The 27682-nt window shown below is 34.8% G+C and overlaps 1 protein-coding gene and 1 long non-coding RNA gene across 2 annotated transcripts in view; one reads left to right on the top strand and one right to left on the bottom strand.

Annotated features, from left to right (window-relative positions):
• LOC123865304 (peroxidasin-like) overlaps positions 1–24814 on the top strand; it is a 139571-nt gene extending 114757 nt beyond the window's left edge. Inside the window, exons 2-7 of the mRNA XM_045906264.1 lie at positions 10284–10416; positions 11906–12117; positions 13111–13324; positions 18849–19026; positions 22571–22707; positions 23595–24814. Of these exons, the coding sequence (XP_045762220.1) occupies positions 10341–10416; positions 11906–12117; positions 13111–13324; positions 18849–19026; positions 22571–22707; positions 23595–23677 (900 nt within the window). The 5' untranslated portion in view covers positions 10284–10340 and the 3' untranslated portion in view covers positions 23678–24814. The remainder of the gene's footprint in view (positions 1–10283; positions 10417–11905; positions 12118–13110; positions 13325–18848; positions 19027–22570; positions 22708–23594) is intronic.
• LOC123865305 lies at positions 1781–27682 on the bottom strand. Its single transcript, XR_006795956.1, has 3 exons — positions 26242–27682; positions 16599–16603; positions 1781–1791 (listed from the first exon to the last, which is right to left on the bottom strand). It is a non-coding gene; the product is annotated as an uncharacterized LOC123865305 (long non-coding RNA).

Below are 27682 nucleotides of genomic sequence, written 5' to 3'. Positions count from 1 at the left end.
GTAACTAAATAGGTGGCCGTCTTTGAAAGTGCAAAAGCATTTTCCATTCAACAATGCGTTGAAGAGCACTATCAAGATTATTTTCAATACTGATGATAATAGTTTTGCGGGATGCAAATAAATAAAATATGAAGATGATGCTCGCGACTTCTTCGATGGGATTTATTTTTCAAAAAATTGCGTAGGATCTCTTTGATTTTTCGGGATAAAAGTAGCCTACGGCGTTCTTCCCAGTTATGCAAGCTATATTTGTATCATCAAAATCGATGTAACAGATGGGCTGTGAAAAGCTAGCACTCCGTCAGAGACATTTTTGCATTTTGCTGATTAGTTTATTATCAAACATCTAGTACTTACCTAGATGGTTACTTTCAGTAAATAACTTTATTATAGTTAATTTTTAGAAAGAAAGTTCTATGCTATATTTTAAATTAAAATTAAAAACTTACGTAATATCCACAACTTTTTTCATTAAGTCAAAATGAACGATGATTAAAAGCCTGATAAACAAAATACAAAACGATGAATCCACTTAATACAATTATCTTAAGAACACGTTCAAAGAATCTTTAAGAAGAAATGTTTCGAGACGGCCTTCGCAGGCCTTGTTTTCATTAAAAAAGGAATAAAACGTTTTTTTCATCCATTCAAAACAGTTTAACTGTTAAGGCAGTCAAAGTCAAAAGACCTCTACAAACACTTTGAATTTCTTTTTGCTTTTTTGAAGATTAATTCTATAATCTGTACTATAGGTAAGTACTGGGTTGTTAATTGCGAGATAGGAAGGTATTATTAATTTATTACCGTCAGCTAAATTTCATGTATAGGGTTTCGTACCTCAAAAAGAAAAACGGAGCCCTTGTCACTTTGTTGTTTGTCTGTCTGTTTGTCCGTCTGTCATGTCTGTCAAGAAAACATATAGGGTTCTTCCCGTTGACCTAGAACCATGGATAGGTAGGTAGCTCTTATAGCACAAGTAAAGGAATAAATCCGAAGACCGTGAATTTGTGGTTACAACACCGAAAAAAATATTAAAATGTGTTTCAATTTTCAAAGTAAGATAACTATGCCAAGTGGGGTATCACATGAAAGGACTTTACTTGTACATTCTAAAGCAGAATTTTATTTATTTTTACGCATAATGGTTTTTGATTTATCGTGCACTGTCGGAAAAAATACCCGAGTATGGAACCCTCGGTGCGCGAGTCTAACTCGCACTTGGCCGGTATTTTTATTTTTAAGTATTATCTACATACATTTCACATCATTATAGAAACTTTATAAGATTTCTTCTATGATACACTCAATTACACAGTCAACTAGAACTTTCTCTCAATCATTGATATAGATCGATGGTCTCAACAGAAAAATATCTCTATTGAGAGATGCTTGTCTAAGCATTGTGCTTTTAATGGGAACTGTTTTCTTTCGTCATTGTTTTGAATATCTTACGGCGGATACAGAAACGCGTTTTCTGCATGAGAACAGCTTTACTGAAGTTTCTGGGTTTTTAAATCGTACCCCTTTATCTATACTTATAATAAAATTGTAACTGAACAATTTTTATAATTTTAATTGGAGGAACTACTATCGAGACAGACCCCAAAACAATTTAACTTTTATTTTTGCCCGTCTATCTGTCTGTGCTCGCTTCACACTGAAACTACTGAACGGATTTGGATGAAACTAGACATACTTATAACTCCGGGTTAACATAATATAAAATAGTTTTTATCCAGGAAAACAATAGGGATCTTTCGGGATAGGAAATAGTAGTTTTTGCCAATATTACTCCACAACTCCGTAAAATCTAAAGCGATTCTGTCAATTATTTTTCTTCGTTGTCTTCTTTAAGTTTCCGATTAAATAATGCTTGAGTAACGAGAACCAAAACAGGATTTAGATTAAAATACGTCAGTATTCGGTCGTGTGTGGAATGCTAAAAGGGCACAAAACCATTGGTTAGTTCCTATTTGTGCAGTAAAACAACAACCTAAAGTTTAGGCAAAGTTAAAGTGTTGCTAATTTATAGCATGCCCAGTTTGCATTTCGGCTCATAAATCTCTAAAACAAGTAAAAAATACCTATTCGTATTATTCACGACCTCGCAATGTACGCTGAAACTGAAGAAAAATAATATTTGTTTCAGCATTTTGGGAAATATGAGTTATTGTGTATTCAAGTTCTTTCGGCTGAATGATGTTTAATCACGCTAACTGAGTTCATATTCAAAATATGCCTTAAGGGTTTACCTGCAAGTTCTTTTGGAACGTCGAACTTCTGTCATCATAATGTAAGTAAGTATAGTGGCGTGCGCTTCGTATTATTTAAGAAAACAAAAAGGCTTCGTTTGTTTTTATTTCATCATGTAAGTAAACATAGTATGATATGTTCAAGAAGTAGAGGAGGAGAAGTTGTCTTTCTTTGGTCATTATACATAATAATGCTCCTTGACTATCAATTTAAAATTATTAGCATATTAGCCAATGCCGGCGACTTCGTTCCCTTGGATATAGGTTTTTAAAAATCCCATAGGAATCCATTGATTTTTCGGGACAAAAGTAGCATATGTGTTAATCTATCTCCATTCCAAATTTCAGCCAAATCCGTCCAGTAGTTTTTGCGTGAAAGAGTAACAAACATACATCCATCCATACATACAAACTTTCGCGTTTATACCTATTATGTATTAGTAGTCCTCAGTTGTCGCAGTTTGAGGGGGTGAAACCCCTTTACGACCCAGATAGATAAGTTGAAAACCAAAGTTTACAACATAATGTTGTATTGTCATTAGAAAAAAAAATCATAAACATAGTTCTATAAGTTCCATTGATTCACTAGTAGTAATGAAAAAGCCTTCGCCAGATTTGTAATAGTCTAACCACGCTGGCCAAGTGTGGATTGGCAGACTTTACACACCTTTGAGTACATTATGGAGAACTCTCATACATGCAGGTTTCCTCACGATATTTTCCTTCACAGCTAAAACAAGTGATATTAAATTACTTAAAACGCACATAACCATCCCTACATAGAGGCCACACATTCAGATGACTGTAGGTATGCTCAACCAAAACTGACGTCAGTAATACAAGAAGTGCCAGACATGAGAATAACTTCGAAAAATTAGAGTTGCGTGGCCAGGATTGAACTCCTGACCTCTGATAAGGAGGGGGACGTCCTAACAACTAGGCTACCACAGCAACTAGAAAGCTGTTTGAAAAAGGTAGGTATATGAACAAAACTGCCCGCCCACATCCAATAAAATACTTTGCAAGGCGCACCGTGACAAACGTAATAATACTGAGAGCATATCGCGCAAATGAGATGTTGACGCCACTCTGTAGTTGTTTTCCCATTTTTCCTCTAACATGAACCTCGAGGACGTTTAATTATATAAGAATAACTACCCTCCTTTATTTATGACTTTATTCGAGTCGGCAGAGCGAAAATACTCTTATTTCGCATTTCGCTACGCCACGTTGCTGTAGAAATATACGTAGACGTGCAAAAATATACGAGTATTCGTGCAAGAAAACATTAGAACAACCTCCTTAACAATGAGTGCTTATTATGGGCCTAATTTGAAAGACCTATAAATTTTGAGGGACCTATGCTTGGAGATTCTTTACTTGCTGTTTTTTTAAACTATTCTATTTGATTGATGAATGAACGAATCAACGATACGGCTGACGGAATTTTTTTCATTTAAGTGTAATCAGGTTTTTTCTGCTCGTTTTAGAAAAATATTTTTGATTAAATTCCTACCTATAGATATTTGTATCCAATTTGTATAAAAGTTTAACACTTAATCATTTGGAGTTCCAGCATAATTTCTAAACTAAATAAACTATCGTACAAAATCTTCCATTTAGGTGTTCATTTAAAAAAAATATCAGCTACTTCATCTAACTAGGTACTACATCAGGTAGGTACAAAGAGGAAGGATTTGTCTAAGCATTAATAAATTTTTATTCAGAAAGTAATAATACAGATTTTCACAAATGTTAAAAATACTTAAATATAAAAATTATAAAACAAAAATATCATCCAAATCACAGTAACGAGGCAGGGTGCCCAGAACGCTGGCTGCGTTACCTCGTTGAATGGCCAGACTAATATGCTGACCAAGGTAACTGCCAGATTTCCGGTCACCCGTGGACTCCACAAGACGGGATGACAGGTCCTTAAAAAAGGATCTGGCATCCTCGCCCCACGAACCCATGGTCTCCACTCCAAAAGGCACAAATATGAAATTATTTTCTATATTTTCATATTTGCGCCTCTTGGCCCTTTCTGCCTTAGTGGCTGCCGTTCCGGCCGCCACGGAGGTCACCTGTATGTGAGACAGCGCCAGTGTATCAACACACGTGGCATCCCATACAAGCGACCTTCCTTGCTTCCACGGAACCAGAGTCATACCGTCTGGTCTCTTGCCATCGCTACGTGCCAAACCATTTGGTTCTAATACTGCAGGCACTTTAGCTGTGACAAGAGACCTACGTATGACTCCGATCAGGGAAGCATGACGGGAGAAACGACCGGCACTTTTGGCACATGCAAGGCCATGGTGACCATATACGTGCACTAAGCATTTGTATATTCGATAAACCCTGAAACTATTGAACCCATTTTAATAATTATTTTTTCATCATTAGAAAGCAACTTTATACAGAAGTAAAAAAAGCTAAGATTAGTAAGATAAGTATTTTATTATATTTAGTAACCGAACCGAGAATTTTTTCCCAGCTTTGAAGATCTTTAAAAACTTTAGGTAAGTAAAAATGAGCCAAAAAATTTGGGTTAAATATACCACAAATCATATTTTAATTTGAAGTTTCTGTGCTATAACGTAACCGATGTTCCACATTTTCTTCAAAAATGAACGCTGGAAAGTCTCCAAAGTTTAAGAAGAATATGTTATGTTAATATTACTACGATGCCTACATCACATGGTTAGATTACCTATACCTACTACTTTTAGTATGATTTTCTAGGCATTATTTTTTCTTTGAATATGACTGTAAGTTCTTTTGCTAATTTATATATTGAATTGTTAAATTTTCTATTGATTAAAAATGATATTTTATGTACTCATTGAAAATGTATTGAAAATGTATATAAAGATAGTTAATTTTGCACGCCATGTCATGGCAGATTGTGATACGTACCTACTTAAAATTTATGTAACATCTTTTTTACTTACAATCTTGCAATAAAGGAATTGAATTGAATTGAATTGAATTTTTACTAAGGTCAATGAGATCTAGCCTAGCTATTTGGCTCAAGTGCGTAGCAGCGCAGCAAGTGCGTTTTGAATCTGAAGATTTTTCTGAAATTACATATATGTATACATACATACATAGACTCCTAAAATCATAACCCTTCTTTTCGGCTTTGCCGTAGTCGGGTAAAAAAAGATCACAATATGTAGGTACAATACTTATCCGGTCGTACAAAATTATTTTCTTTTGTGAAAATGTGACATGACAGCACTATAACATATTTAATATTTGCCTCTTGAACAAATAACCCCTACTACCTACTTGCAAAACATCATTATTTAATTTGAGCAGTTTTTCAAATGGTTGAAACGTCTAGTAAAAAATGTATTTTGTGTCTAGGCCTGGTTGCATATTGACTCATAATAATAAATAATTTAGTTTAAGTTACTTATCGATTAGTAACTTAAACGATAGACAAAACTTAGATGGAGTGACAAACCGCACGCTTGATTTTGTTTATTTGTATATGTAAATGTGTGGTTCTCACAGACTTCTTTCCTGTTATTCCCAAAAAAACTTGATTCTTAGTTCGTCTACCAATTCAGATGATAGCTAATGCAGTTTCTAGATGCAAGCGCGATTCCTAGTTTGGATCCGCTAATAAATCACGTGGAGCAACTAATTTCACAAATAATATATTGAAATGTAATGGCAACGATTGCAATGTTATTACTGTACATTTAGGGCCAATAAGCTGGTATCGAGTTACGATTAAAATGTAAACTAGCTTTTCGCAATGCGATATTTTAAACGTTACAAAAGAGACCCGTAGTAAGGGTGATACTTTAACGGGTTATCGCAACTCTGTCGCGCTTTAAAAAGAAAATAATGTGAATTTATTGTATCACTTCCTCCCTATACAGAAACGTTAATGCATTTTCCCGGGAATTTTGTCCGAGAATAATAATGCTTGCTGTATTAAAATGTGCAAATCTTTACCTTGCCTTAGGTATTAATATAATATACATTCATGCCTCTCACACTTCGGTACCTTGTGTTCCGTCGTCAGCGGTGGGATGGAACTTCTTGAAGTTTTTGGGCATTGTATTCCTCCGTGGCTGGTAGTAGGTATTAGAATTTATTTGAATACTTATTGATTTGGAAAAAAAATTGTCCCAGTTGCAATCGTTTTGGAATTGGGAAGGCATTTCATGGATTGTTGTTATTTTGCGAAAATATTGACCATTCTTAATAAATAAATACCTAATTTTATTGATTATATCGTGGTATGAAATCTTAGTTTCAATACATTATTATGCCACCTACTATAATATTATAGTCTTAATTTTATCGTTTAAGTACATAAACTAAAACAAAATAGATTAAAACACAGACATGTTACAAGAAAACCGTTTTAATAACCGTTGAACACAAATAAATGAAAACGTCAAAGTTTTGTAATTTTATTATTGAATACGAGTTGTTTTGTGTTTAGGTAACACTACTCGTAACTAGATCAAACTATTTAAATGTTTTGTATAAAGCAACTCTTCGCGTTAATTGAGGCTAATTTGCGTAGTTGTGTTCAAATTAATGTAATAATTGTGTACAAAATTAGGCAATAGTTACTCAGTTCTCATGTGCTGTGTTCAATTAGACACTTTGTTACAAAATCAGTGTTACCTGCTCATAAATTTTTTTTTAATACCTACCTAACCTTTTTTCGTGAGGAAAATCCGTCATAGAGGATACCACTGGCTACGGGGGAGCGCAGTGGTTACGAACCTAACCTTAATATTGATGAACTTATTGATTTCATAAACATTCAAATTCTACTCGGCATCAATAAAATAACCTAGAAAGAGCTTTTTTTCAGATGTAACTAGATTGGTGCGCTTTCAACTTGAGTTAGATGCATGAACTAACTACTTACCTAAATATACCATGTGATGTTTACTGGAAATAGTGCATGCAGGAAACGCTGTGGTGCACGCAATGACGCACGCAGTCTCTAGCATGCTTTCCCTCGTTTGCAACGCTCACGCAACGAAATAAATTAATAGTATGCGCAGACGCATGCGCTATTGCATATCGTGATCGTTTTCTTTTTGCACACGTGAGTTTGTTTATGCTGAGCATAAGTCACTTGCAAATCACAATTTATGTTCCAAGTATAAAAATTTGAAATTGGCGCGCGAACTGCACATGCACAGATCGCGCACATGCGCACTAAAAAAGTGTTTCGGTAGCATGAAGCATACCACTCTCTCTACCAAGCTCTACCACTCTACGCAAGTTGAAAGCGAATCTATACTTACTAATAAATAAAATTGGAGTGTCTGTCTGTAATTTCGAAATAACTACCACATATTAAGGTCATATGGTTATTTGAACGATACCATAACTGAATCACACGTTTCTAAAATTTTTGTCTGTCTGTCTGTCTGTCTGTCTGTTTGAAAAGGCTAATCTTCGTAACGGCTGAACCGATTTTAACGGGATTTTCACATACAAGTAGAGGATTGACCAGGGTGTAACATAGGCTATTTTTTTAACCGACTTTCAAGAAGGGAGTTGTGTTTTTCTACCTATGTACACCGAAATCTCCGAAATTTCTGAATCGATTTGCGTCATTTCTTTTTTAATCGATAGAGGAACTTTGCGACATTGTTTCATACAAAATTTGGATTCCAACTCCTCAATCCTGATGCTGCAGGGGATCTGACCAATCCACGCGGGCGAAGCTGCGGGCATCAGCTAGTTTTATTATAATATAATCATGAAAACCGTGGAAAATAGCGGCATAGATTTGTAGTTATGGTATAAACATACCTAATGCATTTGATTTATCGTCTGCAATGTCACCAGCACGGGGACTCCATATCAAAGTGTCAAAAAGTCAACATTTTACTCGAGAAAAATTTCAGGATAAACGCCAAACTTGGTTCGAGGTGGTTTCATCTACGCCACAGAGCGCGAAAAAGTATATTTTGTCTGTGGAATTTTTATAGCGCATTTTACACAATGTGGTTCAGAAATTGTGTAGGTATTTGTTTTGAAGACTGTACGAGTAAAGTTAAGCGCCATCAAACCTAATTTTGAGTTTAAGCTGACGAATTAATATGTACTTAAGTACATATTATTACTTTAATAATAGTTTTTTTTTTAATTGCTTTTTCAGGGTTCTATACCCGAAGTTTGCCAACCGAACCCTATTCGAAGCCTCCACTATTCGTCCGTCCGTTCATCCACCCTTCTGTCTGTCAGCGGGCTGTATCTCCTTAACCGTATTAGCTAGCGAGTTGAATATTTATAACAACAAATCTAGCAGCAGTGTTTTCCTAAACTCTTTTTAAAATTAAACCTTTAATAAAACTGGACGTATGCATCCAAATGCATTAAGTATATCCAACCCATTATTTTCCTAGAGATGAGCATTAAATTTGGAAATCAGAGGCGAGACGTGAAATTACGAAACCTGTTTTAAACGAAACTTTTGTTTTTAACTAAAACTGTTAATAAAGTTGCATGGTTTGTTCATGAGTTTGGACTTTAGATGGATTTTGTTTGTAAATTTGCAAATGTAGGTAGTCAGGTACAATTTATTTTTAAATACCAACAGTTTTAATTAAAATGAACAAAATACTAACTGATCAACTACAAAATCATTTCATTAAAGGTTGTCTAAGTTAGAAATAAGATCACATTTGTATATTTTCAATATAGTTTCTTCTGTATTTTGTATTGTTAAAGTGTATCCCTAAGGGATTTGATCAAATCCCGATTTTTACCATTTCCCTGCGATATGCATTATGTGTACAATAAAGATTCCTTAATAAATAAATGTAGATGAATGAGTAATATAGGCATAATATATATACAAAATATGGTATTCGTGTAATTTGGTACCGGCAGCGAAAGTTGGATGAAATCTACATTAAAACATTTATGCATACATTCCTAGACACATCCGTTGAGCTCGGATGTGTGGAACGTAATGTGATAAATAATCCGTAATATCAAATTCCACAAAGAATATTAGAATATAATAATACTTATTAACAGTACAACTAAAATACTTGTCTAAATAATATGATAGAATGATAAACTAACTGATATATCAACGCACAACTTAAACTCAGCTGGGCCTCCAGCTTATGTATGTTTTTTTTTATAAAACGTAGAACCCAACTGGAACTGACTAAAAAAATCGACCTGAGGCTCTCGTATATTAAGAGGGCTCTCTCCGTCACTCGTTTCATACAAACGTAGTTCCAATTTCATTTGAATACTAAGCAACCAAAGTCCATAAAATTTTGCAGACATATTCTAGAAACTAATATCTATGTCTGTGGTTTTTACCAGATTTCTGTTAAAATATTCGGTTTCAAAGTTACGCGGTCTTAAAAATTTACATACAAATCTTTGAGCCCCTGTAATTTTAATTTACACTTGTTTCCCTGTGTGCCTTTTAAGCTACCTACGCACCTATAAATATAATCTAGAAGCAAGGTCTTTTGGGTGTGTCTCAAGTATTTTTCTGTAATATTAGTTCCGACTTATGACGCAAATACATTCTGCCGCCCGGGCCCTTGCGATAAACATAGTAAGTAGGTAAGTCTCTGTGACAAGATTTTGAGAAAACTGCTCGCAAAGTTTTGATTACATTCACAGAGTAGGTTTCTGGTTTATAGTTACTTTATTACATTTTTAGAGTTCCGTTCCTCAAAAGCAAAAACGGAACCCTTATAGGATCACTTTGTTGTCTGTTCGTCCGTCCGTCCGCCCGTCCGCCCGGAAAACCTACTCTCGCTATGTTCCGTTTAAGTCTATGTTACAGTACAAAGTTGAAATCCGGGCATATTGCAATTGGCTTGGACAATCTTCAGGAATGTCGAGTACGTTTAGTCTAAAGCCAAAATAAACCAACTGAAAAATCTACGTAAAACTAAGTATACGTAAATCATGCAAGTGAAGTTGCGGGCAAAAGCTAGTTTTTAGTAAGCATAAGGTCACGCAAACAAAGTCTTCTCGCTAAAGCTGAAATGTTTTCCACAGGAGCAGAGACGACTAGCCAAATGAATTCTACGGCTCATAACGCTCGCGATTGACAAGATGACGTCAGCTGGCCTGCTGATTTTCAGTGCCCTGCTCACAAGGACATTATGTGTAATCGCCCCGCAGATACCAGGTAATCTTACTAATAGTAAAAACTGTCCTTAAGCACATGCAAGTAAAGGGAAAAATACGTTTTTAGGGTTCCGTACCTCAAAAGGAAAAACGGAACCCTTTTAGGATCACTTTGTTGTCTGTTGTCTGTCTGTCTGTCTGTCTGTCTATCTGTCTATTTGTCTGTTCCCGAGTATGGAACCCTCAGTGCGCGAGTCTGACTCGCACTTGGTCGGTTTTTTTTGTCACAACACAAAAAAATAAAAGTACAAATACTCGTATTACAATCTTATTACTGTATAAATCATGTCCCCATGAATTGGTGCCAAAAATAGTGGCTGAATATCCGCGCTGGACAGTGCTGATCCTTTGCGCAAAAAAATGAGCCAGCCACCAGATGAGGCTACTACTCGCGGTGAAATGTCTCGTAAATTTTATAGTATTAAGAATCCATGGCCCCAGGGTCTCCACGGCAAAAGGAACAAAAATTTAACTCTCGATAAAGTGTTATAATTTGGACAATGGTACGGCCAACCCTTCATGTGCGAATTCGTCTCGCATTTGATCTTTTGATTTGACTTAATATTCACAGTAACTAACAATCATTTATCCAAGAAATAGCAACTACTCGACGTTAATAGGAAGCGGAGAAATGTTTCTTAACAAAGCATCCTCTTCCCAGCAACTGGTAGCTTTGAATTTTCTTTCGTTTGCCTTTTCCTTAATAAATTTTAAAACTGTTTCATTTCTATTTAATATTCGTTTGCCTCGCTTTTTGCGATTCTATTACTTTCAGTACAATTTGGATTTTACTCGGTCGTTCAACAGTTGAAGATGAAAAATGATTGTTATGTAGAATCGTTGTTTAAGTTGTCTTTTATATTTTGTGTATTTAATTCTACATTTTAAATAAGTAAGTGTAAAATTATGTTCTGGTATTTAAATGATTTAAAAAATTTACCGGCTTTTTATTTTTAAATAGAACATTACGGCAGGTACGAGAACATATTATTATATAAGAACTACCCTCGACGACTGCAGCAGTGCACTGATTGAATGATTTTAATTTCGTAACGTTTCCTCTTAGAGCGCTGGCTGTAGATATATGGACACATTTTAGCATTAAAACAAGGCAGTTAAAGAAGAAAGTGGCAGGTAATGAGAGGACACCTTTCAGAACGATAAGGGTTTGGCCATAGCTGGCCAAGTGCAGAAAAGCAGACTTTGAGAACATGTTGGAGAACTCTCAGGCATACAGATTTCCTAATATAATTTAATTGAATTAACACTAGGATATCACTGCTATTACTTTTTTTATATAAATGCTAATCACGACTAATACTCCCCTTTCCCCCCAATTAAGCGTAAAGCTTGTGCCAAGAGTGGGTACGACAATAGTGCAACGGGTGGGGGTTGAACCATTGACCTTTCGGAATTCAGTCCGCTCCTCAACTGTTGAGATATCGAGGCTCTATTACTTGCACTTGACTTTCTCATTTCTATCATGTCAGATTTCAAAACCGGTGACAAGAAGATCATCAATGGACCGTTCTGGCACGAGGTGTTCACGGAGGTGTACGAGGACCAGGAAGAAGACATCTCCACCACTACTTCAGAGCCCCTGCCATTCTTCGAAGATGATGCCTCTACTAACAACGTGACAACCCAGTTGGGCAGTCGCGTATATCTGCACTGTCGGGTCCATGACTTGGGAGAAAAGACAGTGAGTTGCTATTTCTCTTACCATCTACCAATCAATTATCAATGTATTAATATATTATTTGACGTTGACTTTGGGTAAATGAATCCCAAAGCCAAAGTCAAATAATATATTTACAAGTGTAAATTAAAAATTTATAACACCCCCGACAAGTGAAGGTTACAGTAACTAGAAAAGAGCTGTTTACTTTCAAACGGCGCAACCGATTTTCTTGGATTATAGCTAAAAACACTCTCGATTGAGCCACCTTTCAAACAAAAAAAACTAAATTAAAATCAGTTCATTAGTTTGGGAGCTACGATGCCACAGACAGATACACAGACACACGTCAAACTTATATATAACACCCCTCTTTTTGGGTCGGGGGTTAAAAATCATAAGTAAAACAGTAATGTGATACAGATTGAGCAAAATAAAACAAGGGTTTTCTAAAGTGGATTTATAAGAAGGTATAGAAATAACGGAATATTCCATACATTAAAGGGATCAACGATCCCATCCTAAAATAATGGAATAAAAATTCAAGTATGAGTATAAAGGCTGCGACAAAGGGGCCCTTTCTGTTTAACGACATCGAAACTAGCTAAGGGATCTCCGTTCTTTCAAGCATTTTTGGCGACTTTTGCATGATTTTATTAAATTCTTCCAAGAATTTTATTTTGGCTTTATCTAAAACTAGCTGATGCCCGCGACTTCGTCCGCGTGGATTTAGGTTTTTCAAAATCCCGTGGGAACTCTTTGATTTTCCGGGATAAAAAGTAGCCTATGTGCTAATCCAGGCGGGCAGCTAGTCAACCAATAGAAGAAAGGAGTGTAAAAAGACAATAAACAGGGGTAGCAATTGTTCTGTTAAAACATTTCTAGATTTCTATAATAACTTGTCCGGTTTTTATCCCAGAGATTCAAAGAACTATCACGGGATTTTTAGAAAACCTCAAGCCATGCAAACGAAATCTCGGGCATCGGTTTTTTTATTATGTAAAATGTTTTTGCCAGATATCATGGGTGAGACGTCGCGGCGAAGATCTCCATCTTCTTTCCTTCGGACGCCACACGTATTCAGCGGATTCCCGTTACTCTTTAGCCTTCGAGCAGCCCAATGATTGGCGCCTGCTCATACAGTACGTGAGTGAAAGGGACGAAGGATACTACGAGTGCCAGATATCTACGCACCCGCCCCTGGTGCGAAGAGTTCACCTGAGTGTTGTTGGTAAGATTTTTTTTAATTTTTTTATATTTAGTAGTACCCAGTAAGAAGATAACGTTACTTAGGACATCCAAGAATTAACTGAGACAAGCAACGTAGTATAACTTTTCCGTCTCCTCAATATTACACTAACCAGATGACAATCAATCTATAGAGAGAGCCAGCGCGTGCCAGACCTTCGTTTTTTTATTTTATAAAAGCTGAAAGTTTTTCTACGAATTGTCCCCAACACAGGGATCAGCGACTATGAAATTTGGATCATGATGGCATTGAGAGATAACAGGTAATAAATGTTAAAAATCTTACGTCCAAGTATAAAGTCTAATTTTTTTAAATATTTTTTTCGGAATAGTTTATACCATTGATCAATAGAGAAGATATTGCGCAAACCTGTATCGGGTGTAAATCGGAACATGTTTATAAATCTATTGGTATTGGCAGGTTATCAGTTTTTGCACATATTGGCCTGACCGTATCATCGCAATATTTCATCCAAGATAAAGGTCAGGATAGAACACGTTGGCTAAAATATAACACGTCGATATTGTCCCTTGATTACCTTTTTTTCTATCAATAGATTTTATAAAGGTCAGATTTTATATATTATTGAATAAAAAAAATATATTAGCAGTCAGTGAGGACTGCCGCCAGATGTAAAAATTAAAAACTATAAAATAACAGGGTTTTTTTGTATTTTTAAATCAAATGGAAATTAAATCCTAAAACTTAAGTTTAGTTTTTACATTTATCAGCACTCCGATATTAAAATTAGTATGTCAGTAACGTAATTTTGAACTTTTCACCCATCCCAAAATCACTCAAACGTGCCTAAAAAAGTTTTCAGTTTAAAAATATACAATTGCACAAACAGGTATAGAGAAATATGAAATTTCCCTTCTTAGTTGGCAGGTCCCTAAAATTATTTTTATCAGGGAATGATCTTAATAAGATGTTTTGCATAATGTGATCCGCAGAGGCATGTTTGGGATTATACGCGAAAATACCTACGTGCTGTACTTACCTACTTTAACATAATAACACACAATAGGTACATACTCAGGCACAATCGAGCCTAAAATGGGGAATCTTCTAGTTAGGCAGACCTCATATTATGTATAAGAATTTGTCTGTTAGAAAACTTTTTGACGTTTTGCTGGTACCGAAAGAACATAATCGAGAAAGAGAGAGTAAATAAAACTATAAGGCTAGATCGTAATTAATTAGCTCATTGACACTTAGTATCCATACTTATAATATTATAAATGCGAAAGTGTGTCTGTCTGTCTGTTTGCTACGTTTTCACAGCTGAACCGATTTTAATGAAAGGTACAGACTTGGGATACATCCCGGGGAATAACATAGGCTACTTTTTAACCCGGAAAATCAAAGAGTTCCTACGGGATAAAAAACCGATATCCACGCGAGCGAAGCCGCGGGCATTCTCTAGTTTCTAATAAAATAAAAAGTTTGTTGAGTGACCTTCTACACAACCCGTCAAATATCAAGAGTTTGATCCGGTTTTGACTTTAGTTTGCGATTGACCGCCAGCTTTATGATAATAATAAAGCCTTAGTTTCGGAGTCTACTACAAAATGTAAACAGCGGTCGCCCCTTCTGGCATTCTGTTACAGCAAATTTCTGACATCCGCTTCGCGTGCATTTTGTGAGCTTCAGAAACAGTCGTATGATAGGAAGAATTCTGATAGTGTACGGAATCTCATACAAAATGTTCAACCAAAGTACCTTCCACTGTGTGTCATATTATCCTTCTGATAGACAAATTCTTATGATATTATGCAGCCCTCTTACGGTAGGGGACTCCTTGGTGTACGAATGTAAACGCAGCACATAATATAGGAACACAACGTAAAAACGCAAAAGTCAATACCAAGATAATTCTCAACGAAATTTTCTACCACTCAAATTTTAAGATGTACTGAATATTTTAATAATACTTTTTTATATACAATCCCAAATACGTTTCTCGTCTACCCAATAAATCCCTTCGTCTTATTTAACATACGATTAAATCGGAAGATAAAAAGGCTAACGTGACAGGGATCATGTTGTAATCATGGTTGTAATAAACATACGAAGTTGTACAATTTGGATAGCTATCTATAGTCGTAGTAGTAGAGTCGCTACTTCTGCCATGCACTGTTAGGGATCGCGCTCTTTTGACGTGCTTTTTAGTGCGTGAACACTCAGTTCGTCACAACAATTATTAATCATACACGCGTTGGCGCATGTTTTGCGTAAGTAACACCTTACCGTTCAGGAGCCTCAGGCCGCGCTTCTGTTGCATTTAGTTTGTTTCAAGCTTTATAGAATGATATATTATGTGAAGACATAGGTATATAAGATTAAATTGACCGGACATACGAAGGTTGAACGTGAAAAAGGTAGAATTAAGACTAAAATAGGACGGTCACATCCTTAAAGGAGCGTTCGCAAGGAATTTTAATACGAGGCTAATAGGCCCTTTCCTTGTTACCGGTAAAGGTTCGAGTAGAAATTTGTAGAACACGATCCTTTTATTAGGAAAATTGCTTACAAGGGTCTGTTTCACCATAACAAATAGAACAAGGGTATTACATATTATTTGAATACTTTGGATATTTAAATATCCTAATACAAGCTACCTCCGTACTTACCTACCAAATAGACGGGAAGTTATTTACGTGGATTTAGATTTTTTTAAACCCGTGGGAACTCTTTGATTTTCTGTAACAAAAAATAACTTACGAGTATGTCCGTGTCCGGGATGGAAAGTGTCTCTCATTTCGTCAAAATCGGTTAAACAGACGGGCCGTGAAATCAAGCAAACAGACAGACAAACTTTTCGCATTTATAATATTAAGTATGGATATGGAAGGATGGATATTGAAGGTATAGTGATAGTGTATAGTATAGTGATATTGTAGGGTTATGGAAATTTTATACAAAGTAGCTTTGAACTACATAAGAATTTTATATTGAAGTCGGTGGCCTCTTTATAAGGAAGGCGGGCCAGCAGCTTTGGTATACTTTCAAATCCTATAAGTAAAATATTGTAAGTAGATATACCTAAAGGTAGGTATTTATTTGGTTAAATATGGTACAATCAAGATGTTAATAAATAAAATACACATATTTTTTCATTACCGACGTCCAAAAACGTATAAGTAAAGTAAATAAATAGCTTTTTGACTGAATAAAATCCATTATTGAGAAGATAAAAAATGTTTTTCCGAATTATAACGGATTAAAGGTTTTGCTTATTTGATAACTCTTCAACCTAACCTAATTCTACTAAACAAATTCAGCTAACATTATTTACAATGAATTAAACAGGGTTAAAAGATAATAATTAAAACATTAAGGGAATATAAACAGACATTCCGATCTACCGTATACCCGGGTCGGATAAGAGTTATAATTTATGTTCACACGATGCCGGGGTAACTTCCGACGTTTGTCTTCAATTACATGTTTAAATAACGCTTAAAATGCTTTGCGGAATCTCAGCTCCATAATAATATTATATTAACAGGGTATTTAACCCGAGTAAAGGTACCGTTTTACGTTACCTGCTGGTCAGCTAAGCGTGGGTTGGAATAATAAACAGGGTAGGTATTTGCAGCGAAATTTCCTTGATTAGGTAGGTAAGTGATATCGTGCGAAGTGTACAGGGTAAACAGTAGTGCTTTTTGATGCTAAGTTATTATTTACTTAGATGTTACTTCACATGTTCCATCTTGAATATGAAAAATGCATTAACTGAATCTACCTACTTACTTAATGCTTAGGTAAATAAAGCTTAAAACGAATAGTGTGCATCTTCCTTTATAGCTGAGCCATATTTTTATACTATATCAGAAGGTACATTCTAGTCCAGAGATCTTTTAGATACCAGAATGAGAAATGTTTACTCACAAGATTTTTAGCTTCTGTTAAATTTAAGTACTTTATATCCCACATACCTACTTCAGGAAAAGCTTCTTAAAGTTTAAAATTTGAAAAGCGTTTCGTATATTACCTGGAAGCAATAGAAAATGCCTAGAAATGTTAGATAAAGAATATGTAGAAGTTTTTAACCTAGCTTAATCATCATTTAAACTTTAAGTGATGATTAAGCTAGGTTAATCAAGGGTTAATTTAACTCGGTCTTTTTAGCTCTATGTGTCAACAGCTGTCATGTCAAGTACGGAACCACCTTTAAATTAAGAACTTAAATCGTACTTTTGACATGACACTTAGGCCTAAAATGGCGAGTGAGATCTCATAATGTATTATTATATCTATTTATATAAAATAACACATAAATTATATTTTATTTACTTATTTATTTTTATTTATTTAGAAAACAAACAGCTATACATTTTACATAATGTTAACCTTAAGTGCGTCTAGATAATTACAATAACCAGTAAAGTTTTCACAATAAAGTAGGTAGGTATACTCATAATTATTAATTCATATCTAAACACTGTGTCATGATTGCGATACCTTTCGATTAGTTGACACTTCCATTAGCTAAAATGCACAGTTTTACACACAAGTAGGTAGGTATACTACAAATTTCTTATATATTCAGTAAATTGTAACAATTATTATTAGTGTCATTATTTATAAGATTAATTTATTTGATAAATCATTGCCCTAGACAGGCCCTGCTGGTCTTGAAATAATATTCGAAAGAAATAAAATCATCTCTGCAATCATTCTGTCTGTGAGTCAACATTTTCTGTGATTTCTGCAAATCGTTTTTGTGAATTATGGAAAAAACGGTTTCGCAAAAAAAATAGCAAGCTTTTTCAAATCATCAAAGCCCATAAATCATTTTCGGAATCGGGAGGTAATAAATCATTAATCGCTTCACGAGTTTTACTATTTTAAAATTCATTTGACAATGTCAGTGAGTGGTTTACAATTCATCAATTGTATTGCCAATACAAATGCATGCAACTGATAGAATATTCAGTTACTAACTGGTATTGTCACAAAGGGATAAACGAGTTTATCGCTAAGCAAATTATGCAGACACTATAGAATATGATGCCCGCGACTTCGTAGTGGATTTAGTTTTTTAACAATGCCGTGGGAACTCTTTGATTTTCTGAGATAAAAAGTATCCCATGCCCGTCTCCACGATGCAAGCTATCTCTGTGCCAAATAGATGCCCGCGACTTCGTCTATGTGGCTTCATGTTTTTTATGAATCTCATGAGAACCCTTTGATTTTCCGGGACAAAAAGTAGTCTTTTTCCTTTCCTATGTTCTTGGAAGCAACATTTTCGTATTTATAATTTTAGTATCGATTGCGTTGATATTTTCAAAATCTGAAGCCTGATTTACACGTCTTGAAGGGCAGGTGTAAGTGAGTTAAGAGGCCAAAACATAAAATATGAGAAGGGTGGAGTGGAATAGGAGAATGATATGGTAGAATTTTTACTGAAGGGTACCGAAAAATACATAAATACGCAAATAGCGTAGGTATCAGTATTAATTTAAGTATGAATAACCAAAAAGTTACTTTCTTCCTACAGTGCCAAAAGTTGAGATAGTGGACGAGCGCGGACGACCTCTTCAAGACAAGTTCTACAAGGAGGGTTCTATCATTGAGTTGCGATGTGTCGTCAGTGAAGTTCCCCAACCAGCACGGCAGGTCAACTGGAAGCATGGTGGAAGACTGCTCAATTATGACACCAAACGTGGTGGCGTCAGGTACGTTCAGATTTTGATGGACCATCACACTATCATACTTCACACTATCACACTTCACACTATCACACTTCACACTATCACACTTCACACTATCACACTTCACACGATCACACTTCACACTATCACACTAATATTATAAAGGCGAAAGTTTGTGTGTATGTGTGTGTATGTTTGTTACTCCTTCACGCAAACACTACTGGACGGATTTGGCTGAAATTTGGAATGGAGATAGATAATATCCTGGATTAACACAAAGGCTACTTTTTATCGCGGAAAATCAAAGAGTTGCCACGGGACTTCGAAACCCTAAATCCACGCGGGCGAAGTCGCGGGCATCGACTAGTAACCTATATTTTCAAACCATATGAATACATTTTCATACGGAGCAAGCTTGTAGTTTTAAATTTTAGTTACGGCAATCTCAATGAAGATTCCCCTTTTTAGATTTATACCTAGATTTACTTCTTGTTAAAAGTTTCTAGATTAACTTTAGATAGCCTGGCCAAATCGAAGAAATAAAAAAATTCAGTGTATATACTAAATAGTCGCTAAATATTGTAATAATTAATTAGAGTTCACAATATTTGAACTAATTCGTTGTATATGAACTAACTGGAGCGACAGTTTTACTAATGCGGAACCACTCTAACGAAGCGTCGTCGGGCACGGACCGACACACTTGTTTTTATTAATCCTCTGATTATTCCATTCATTATTCATTCCGTTCATTCATACACGTAATTCAGAATGCTGTGTGTTGTGAGTTTTGCTATGATTAATAAATATGAAGTTGAGAAATATGAAACTTATTTACAATTGAAAGGCTAAATTTCTTAAATATGTAGATTTATTTTGTAATTCTACGAATACTATAAATACTTAATTAAAAATGTCATCCAAATCACTGTAACGAGGCAGGGTGCCCAGAACGCTGGCTGCATAATTCAAATAAGATTTCTTAACACTATTTTTATGAAGACCTATATGCTATAGGCCTGAATCATAAAACGCATATAATTATGAATACTGATTAATAACATTATTACTTACTATGATTATTATAAGTACACTTTAGAAAAACGTTGAAAAAGCGTTAGCTAGCAGATTGATAATTATTAATTAATGATTACCCATAGTGTAGGTAGAGACATCGCTAAAACTTTTATATACGGCCATTATATTAAATATTAAACACTAAAAATAAATACCAGCAGAAATGATAATGTCATTTATTTGACTACAACATTCAATTTATTAAACATAAAAAACTCCATAAAAAAATGATTGCAATACAGCTCCCATTAAAATTAGGGTAAGCGATTCAATGCGCTATAAGTAAATGTAAAACTTCAAAAACAGGAGAGATGTAAAACAATAATAAATGATATTTTATATTTAATTTTATTGAATGAACAGGTATATTTAAGATAAAAGGAATGATTATTCCAATTTCTATTTAAAGTTAATTAATACCGGACTCCCGGAAGATTTATTATTTAGGGCAATTCAAACAAATTACAACCCGTGAAATTGAGGATCTTTGGTGTGAAATAATGTTAATTTAAATATAATCTAGGGATGAACAAACACAAAAATAAAAAGATGGGAACTAGAACAATATTTAAATCTTTTCCTACCTATTTTAACGATGCAGTATGATTGAGTTGTTTATATATTTTATTGCCTCGTTGGTCTAGTAAGTGGTTTTTTGATTAAAAAATAGCGAACAAATGAGCAGGCGAGTCACCTGGTGTTAAGTGATTACCGCCCCCCATAAACATTTGCAGTACCAGAGGAACCACCAATGCGTTGCCGGCCTTTCAGGAATTTGCTGGTCCGCCCCTTGAATAGCCCCATGTTGTAATCTAATGAAAACACCACAGAAAAGAGTTGATTCCACAGTTTGCATGTGCATGGAAAAAAGGATCCGGTGGTTTGGGTTCGATTCACGCGTTGGTCTAAAACTAGTTAGGTAGTTATTGGGTTTATAGGTGTCAAGACATACACAATATGTGGTGTTTACTTCTGTCCCTCCGGTCGTGTCGGGTTGCCGTCCCATCGGGCTATGGAACTAATTGAATAGAGAGTTGACCTGTGTTGGCGTACATACTTGTGCTACAGATGGCTAATCTCTATGGAGATTGACCGCCCGTGGCTGAAATTCAGTTAGGAGGATATTAATTTTTTCAATATCAATATTTTACTTTATTATATAGGCACCTACGTAGCATAAAAATATGAAACCTCTAGAATCTGTACTAAGCAATTCATTTTTACAGTCAACTGGACCTTGAATATTATGGCATTGTTTACGAAACTTAAAACAAAGAATGCTGAGTAAACAATGCGACGTAAAAGCTGGTAATGTAACTCAAATGAACGTTCCAAGAAGGCAAGCAAGGTCATCAGTTCAACCACTCTGGTATGAGACAAAGGCCTTTTGGAATTTAATAAAAATAACCTTGATAAATAAGGGTTGGCGATACGATGACAGTAACGTATGCATATAAAATAGGTAATTTTCCTTCCAGACAGATTATTATCATTGTTAGTAAAATATGACTACATTTTTATATGATGAAATTACAACTAAACTCAAAGCAAGCCTCTTTTAATTACTATATAAATCATGCCGCGAAGAATGGTGCCAAAAATACTGGCTGCATTCCCATATTGAACAATCAAAAATAAGCGCGCTTCTGTTACCAAACGAAGTAATTAATCGCAGTGAAATGCCTCGTAGTATTGACTCCATGGCCCCAGGTTTTTTTGGCAAACGGAGCAAAAATGTAACGCTCGATAAGGGTGGCATAATTGCACCGTTTATTGGTTTCAGCCATTTCTTTTATGGTTCCTGGTCCTGATGCGTTCCCTGATGTAAGACTTTCCCACATCAGGACCCGCCGCCATTCCTAATATTGCTTGGTAATAATTAGAAAATGAAAATAATAAAACTTACACCGATTTGATCAAACCCGCTTATTAGATTAGCATTTAGTTATACGATCCACTTTCCTTTATCCGACCCCAAGGACCAATAAACTCAAAACAATAGTAACTGTAATTGAACAAATTCCAATCTTACAACAACCCAAACAATATAATCAAAAGGATAACCGATCTAGGCGTTGATTTCCCCAGCAATTTGCATTCTAAAAACGTGGACAAAGAAATTGTCAGCGGCTCTTTGTAAACGTGTGTGAATACTTGGGGCCGGATTTATTTGGAAGGAAATAACAGTTAATACTCAGCTTTGCCCTTTGTTTGAGAATTGTCATGGTTGAATAAATGTTTTAATTAAAACACTGATTTCATTATACGGGTTTTCGTTGGACCCACAAATTTAGGAAAGTGTCATTCCGTGTAACTTAGCACAGTCGAGGAAATGATGGCCTTTGTGTTTCAACTAGATAAATATTTTTGACTATAAAGTATTAATGTTACCCCTCTTCTACTGAATACCTATCTGAATATATTTTTATCTCATGGTATTTTAGTAAGTAAAAAAAGTGGAATATTTCTCTTTAGAGATTTTTTTTCACAGTGTGAAAACCGAGGCTACATCGAACGGCGCACTGTCAAGACTCTACATTGCGAATGCGAATAGAAACGACTCTGGAAACTATACATGCTCACTCGCGGACGTCGCCGCGTCTGCTGTTTCTGTGCATGTATTAAGAGGTATGATATATTATTTTGTATCAGGTATACCTACTGAGGCCTCATTCGCACGAGAGCTTTTTTAACGTCTGTTAAAAAAGCGTTTCAAGTAGAACAAATGCATTCCCAAGTATCTGTTCACACGTCAACGCTTTTTTAACGCGCACTTTGTATGTTCAGCGCAACGCCGGGTTTTAACGCAACGCTTTTTTAACGCTCGTGCGAATTAGGGCTTATTGTTAAATTCATTAGTGTACAACCGCAACCCCTTAAATTTAACTTGAGACTTCACTCGGATGACGTATGCACGCCGTTTTAATTGCAAAAAATAGCGGTTTTTACCGAATATTATCGAGTATCGGTGAGTAAAATAGTATGGATTTTTTATTTTACACTTGAAAAAGAAATCTTATTAATTAGAGAAGGCGCATTCCACTCGGTTCTCAAGTTAACTTTAACAGGACATGCTGCACTAAATTACTTAGTGCCGACTTCACCAACGTCGAGTGACGTTTAACAAAAGAATAAGTTGGGGGTAATGATACTTCTTTTATTAAAAGCCTGTCAAAATATAAAATTTACTCTCGGTTAGGACTTAATTTTCGTTGGTGAAATCGACCTTAAATCGAGCATTTACTAAACTCTGTTTGAGAGAAATTGCAGCGATTATATTTTGTAGACGTCTTCATCCTTTACTAGTTCATAGATTAGAATGCAAGCAAAAATATGCAGCGCGCAATACAAAATGCAAATTTCTATTGCGGTGGATGCGGCTTAACTGAGCAACTGAACTGATCTTCTCAATCCAAAGAAATAACCTCACTTCGATTCCCAGACGAGTGTTATTCTAATCGATATTCATATAAACCGATTTCGCGAATCGTCAATTTATTCAAATCTCTTTGCAGGCGAAAATCCTCTGGCGATGCAACGAGGAGCCGCTTCAATGCTACATCCCACTTTGGTTTTATTGACTAGTTACTTAAGTTGACATATACTTAGCGCGTAATGTACGCGCAATGTGCTGTAAAAAGTAATAAACGTGTACTTAGTTTTATTCATATTATAAGGATGGATAATGTTGAACTTTTTAGAACTTGTAACGTTAATAAATATTGTGTTCGTAAATTGTAACAAGTGCTGACGTAAAGTTACTATCCGAAAGTCAAGAAATGATTCTCTAATGGCATTTAAGACTGATGATTTGAAACTAAGGATTGACTTATTTAGAGAGGTTGAGAAATGAAATTAAAATGACAAAAAGTTAATGAAATATTATGATTAAGTACATGAAAATTATCATATCTGTTTATATTTTTATCTACGATTTTTTCTGTAATAATTCGATCGAAAAATCAGTAAAAAATATACTTCTCAGTTTTATTTATGATTTAAATTAAACCTTTTCCCAAATGTATCAATAAATAAAATAAGTTTATCATAATGTTATGATTCTCCACATACTGTGTTAGCTGAAACTTTAATTTGCCCAATATTATGTGTCTATCGATTATTTATTTATAAATAAGCAGCAGTTATAATTTGTTGTCTAACTTTTAAAGTCTGTTTCCAAAGAGAAATAAAAATCGCTTAGAAAGTCCACACAATAATGTATCAGCACATTTTTCGCTATCGGAAGTTTTACTTTGCAGCTATGAACGTTTATTACTTTTTAAAGAATGATCGAGTTCAGCCAAAGTTAGGTAACTTTGAGAACTACGCAGTTATAAAGTGTTTGAAAAACTATAGCACGAGTTTATTGAAGTTAGAATTTCGCTTTTAAAGATTCAAAAAAAATTTAAAATGAATTTCGTTGAAAAACCAAGCCATTTTTAGAAATACTTCGTATAATGATATTATTGACAATGAGTCTCAAAAACTGTTCATTTTCAGGTCAGAATTTGCATGATTATATCGCTTTAAAAAACTATAAATTTACAAAGTATAATACTTTTTTGTGAAAGATAAATAATTTCCAGTTAAACCATAAGTGAGCAATTTTTCAATACCTAGCTTGTCAACAATAAAAATCTTAAAATGATAGATTTGTTTAAGGTGGTTTGAGTTAATAATAATAAACTATCTCTGCAAAAAACTGCTAATAATAATAGGTAATACTTTTTACTTAAGAGTTTCATAAAAGGAGTATAAAATGTGTTACTGGGATGAAACAAATTGATAGAAAGGGCCATTATCAAGAATCATATTCCGTCCAGAGAAGGCAAGGAAGGAGAAAACTTCCCACTGAGCCACGGGATTACTGCTTATTTATTAGTGAGATATACTTAAACCTCAAAAAGAACCTAGAAGTATAGCCCGGAGCTCAAGTTTGTTAACGGCCGATGAGGAGAAGGCTCCTAGCTGCCAATTGGTGGTCAGCTGTGGTCTTAAGTTGCAGATTGGCAACAAATGCATCTTGACCATACAAACGTTTTGGAGTAGAATTCTCTAATGAAAGGATATCACTATGTGGTTAGAACCGTACTCAACGGGTACTACCAAGAGAAGAACAGATACTATGTTTTGGAAAATTACTTCTTACTGTGCGGGACATAAAAACGGGAACTTATGCAGTTATTTGTCATAACTGCCCATTTTTTGTAAAGAAGTCTATTGTTCTGAATTAAGACCTAACAAAATGAACAAATATGTTCATGACTCAATAAGCGTGTCTTTGTCTACTCATTTGAAAATACTTTTTATTAACTTTCTTTTCCTTTTTATTTCCTCGCCGGCGTTTCTACATTGTTTTCTTGAACAAAGTGGATAAATTTCAAATAGCCGTCCACTGCAACTGTTTACGGGCGGAGTTACTTTACTTGAGATTAACTTTGAATTTCTACGACTGTAATCCGAGACTTGGCGTTTCTTTTCCTATAAATGTTCAAAGAAAACAAAATATTTTAAGAGGGCCATTTCAGACTTTCTTTGACTGTAATCATCGACTCTTTGTCACAGTTAGAAGAAGATAAATGCTATTTTTATTTACATTTTCGTTGCAAGCGAAGATTAGAGCAACAGACAAGCAACTCATACAATATTATTGTAAGTACATAAAAGTATTTTAAAAAGTGAAGAAAAATTTGCATAAGACATATCTACGCGTAGTGACAAAGACTACATTTATATTCATGTGTTTATGCACCTTTTGATATCTATGAATGAACGATTTATTTATTCATAGAGCGAGCTCTATTGAATCTGTCATTCAGTATGAACGGGCGACCGAAAAAAAATGATTCGACGGTTCCTAACTACAGAATAGCGTAACTCCTGTCACATTTTTTTTTTCAAAATATATTATGAACTCACAGTTAATAATGGGAAAACTAGTCTCTATATCAATTTTTTTTGTGTAGCTCTTGAAGTGTAGGTAAAAACACTATCATAAAAATTATACTAACTCAATATAATATGTAGTAGGTACAGATAATACCTACGTTACCAACTCTGAATACAATAATGAAAAGAAGAGATAGGATATGTAAACGAATTCAAAAGCTTTCCGTTTTGTATTAAAAGTATGAGTGAACTCCAGACAGAGTTATATGCCACAGAATATTTGCATTTTGCAACTGTTTAATGGTTCGGGCATGAAAACACATACATATTGTGAAATTTATAGTTATTGTTTGTTTTGAAATGTTATTGTGATACTTTTAACGTTCGTATTCGCAATTCTGTTAATTTGCTAATGTGTTTTCTGAATTTGCGACTAAACTACGTGTTGTGTCAAATCAAATTGTAGCTACTCCGTCTAGATTACCCATTTCAATTTTAAACTGCATCATCACTTACCACTAGGTGAACTCGCTGTCAGGGTAAACTTGTCATCGTTAAAATTATTTTTTTTTTTGGGTCAAGAAATGTACCACAATCACCCTACGCAACGTGAGTTTATAAAGAGGTTTTTTTTCAAAATTAGGCACATCCCAAGAAAACGCGACATGAGTACAACCATTTTTATTATAATTACTATATCAGGATATCTCTAATACTTTTTTTAGTTATGAATATTTTTTAAAGCAAATGTTTCTAGTTTTCTTTTTCGTGGGTTTCCGACGTTGCAAAAAAAAAGGTGAAACTAACATAGACTTATATACTTATATATCAATGGAAACTAGACATTTTTATAATTACATTCTAAGCTTGAGGGATTTTTGAAAGTCTGCACTATTATCTTTATACCTACTGTGAGTGCTCACGGCTCCACGCGGATGGAAAATGCTTTTTTTAAATAAAGGAAAGCTCGGGCAGTAGAGTATTTTACGTTGGCTCGGTTTAGTTAGGAGGAATGAGCTTTTTCATTTTATGTAAGTAATAATAATTTAAAGGCACTTCCTTCTTTTGCAGACTGGCTGATCAATTAAATGCAGACACAAAATAACAGTGTAGTCATTTGGACTCTGAATACTGGCTATTATTGTCAAGAAACAGTTCTTAGTAGGCAGTGGTCTGATTTTAGACTTTTTAGTCTTATTCTATGTCATACTTTTTAGTATATTCAACTTCGGGAAATTTCCCGAAAAGTTCGGTGGGGAGCCGCTCTTTTGCTAAAAAAACCATATCAACTTACAATAAGAAATTTTTCATCACAGCAATGTCTTATTTGTCTGAAATATCAGAGTATATTTTGGGAAACTCACATGCTTACGAAAAAAAGGAAAATAGAAAGTCCACTCGAACTAAGTGTCTCTCAATAAGTTATCACAAATACATGTTGTTAAAGATTCTAACATGAAACGTATATTCTATTTATCCACCACCCCGGATTGAAAAATTAGAAAAAATTAGAATTAGAATAAAAATAATTTTAGTTTGATGGGGTGGATAGCTGATGGGCACGCGTTTCAGAATATGCACCCTAGGGTGGGGTGTTTTAGGGCAAATAAACGGAATAAAATATCAATTCTTTATATACACCTATATGATATATATAAACCTAGAAATAACTGATTTTTCGATCGTTCGCTAAACCTTTATTAATTTATGTTAA

Source organism: Maniola jurtina, chromosome 5, assembly GCF_905333055.1.
Source record: "Maniola jurtina chromosome 5, ilManJurt1.1, whole genome shotgun sequence".
In the NCBI taxonomy this organism is placed as follows: domain Eukaryota; kingdom Metazoa; phylum Arthropoda; class Insecta; order Lepidoptera; family Nymphalidae; genus Maniola; species Maniola jurtina.
The sequence above is the reverse complement of the archived record's forward strand: the minus strand, read 5'-3'. Positions and strand labels throughout refer to the sequence as shown.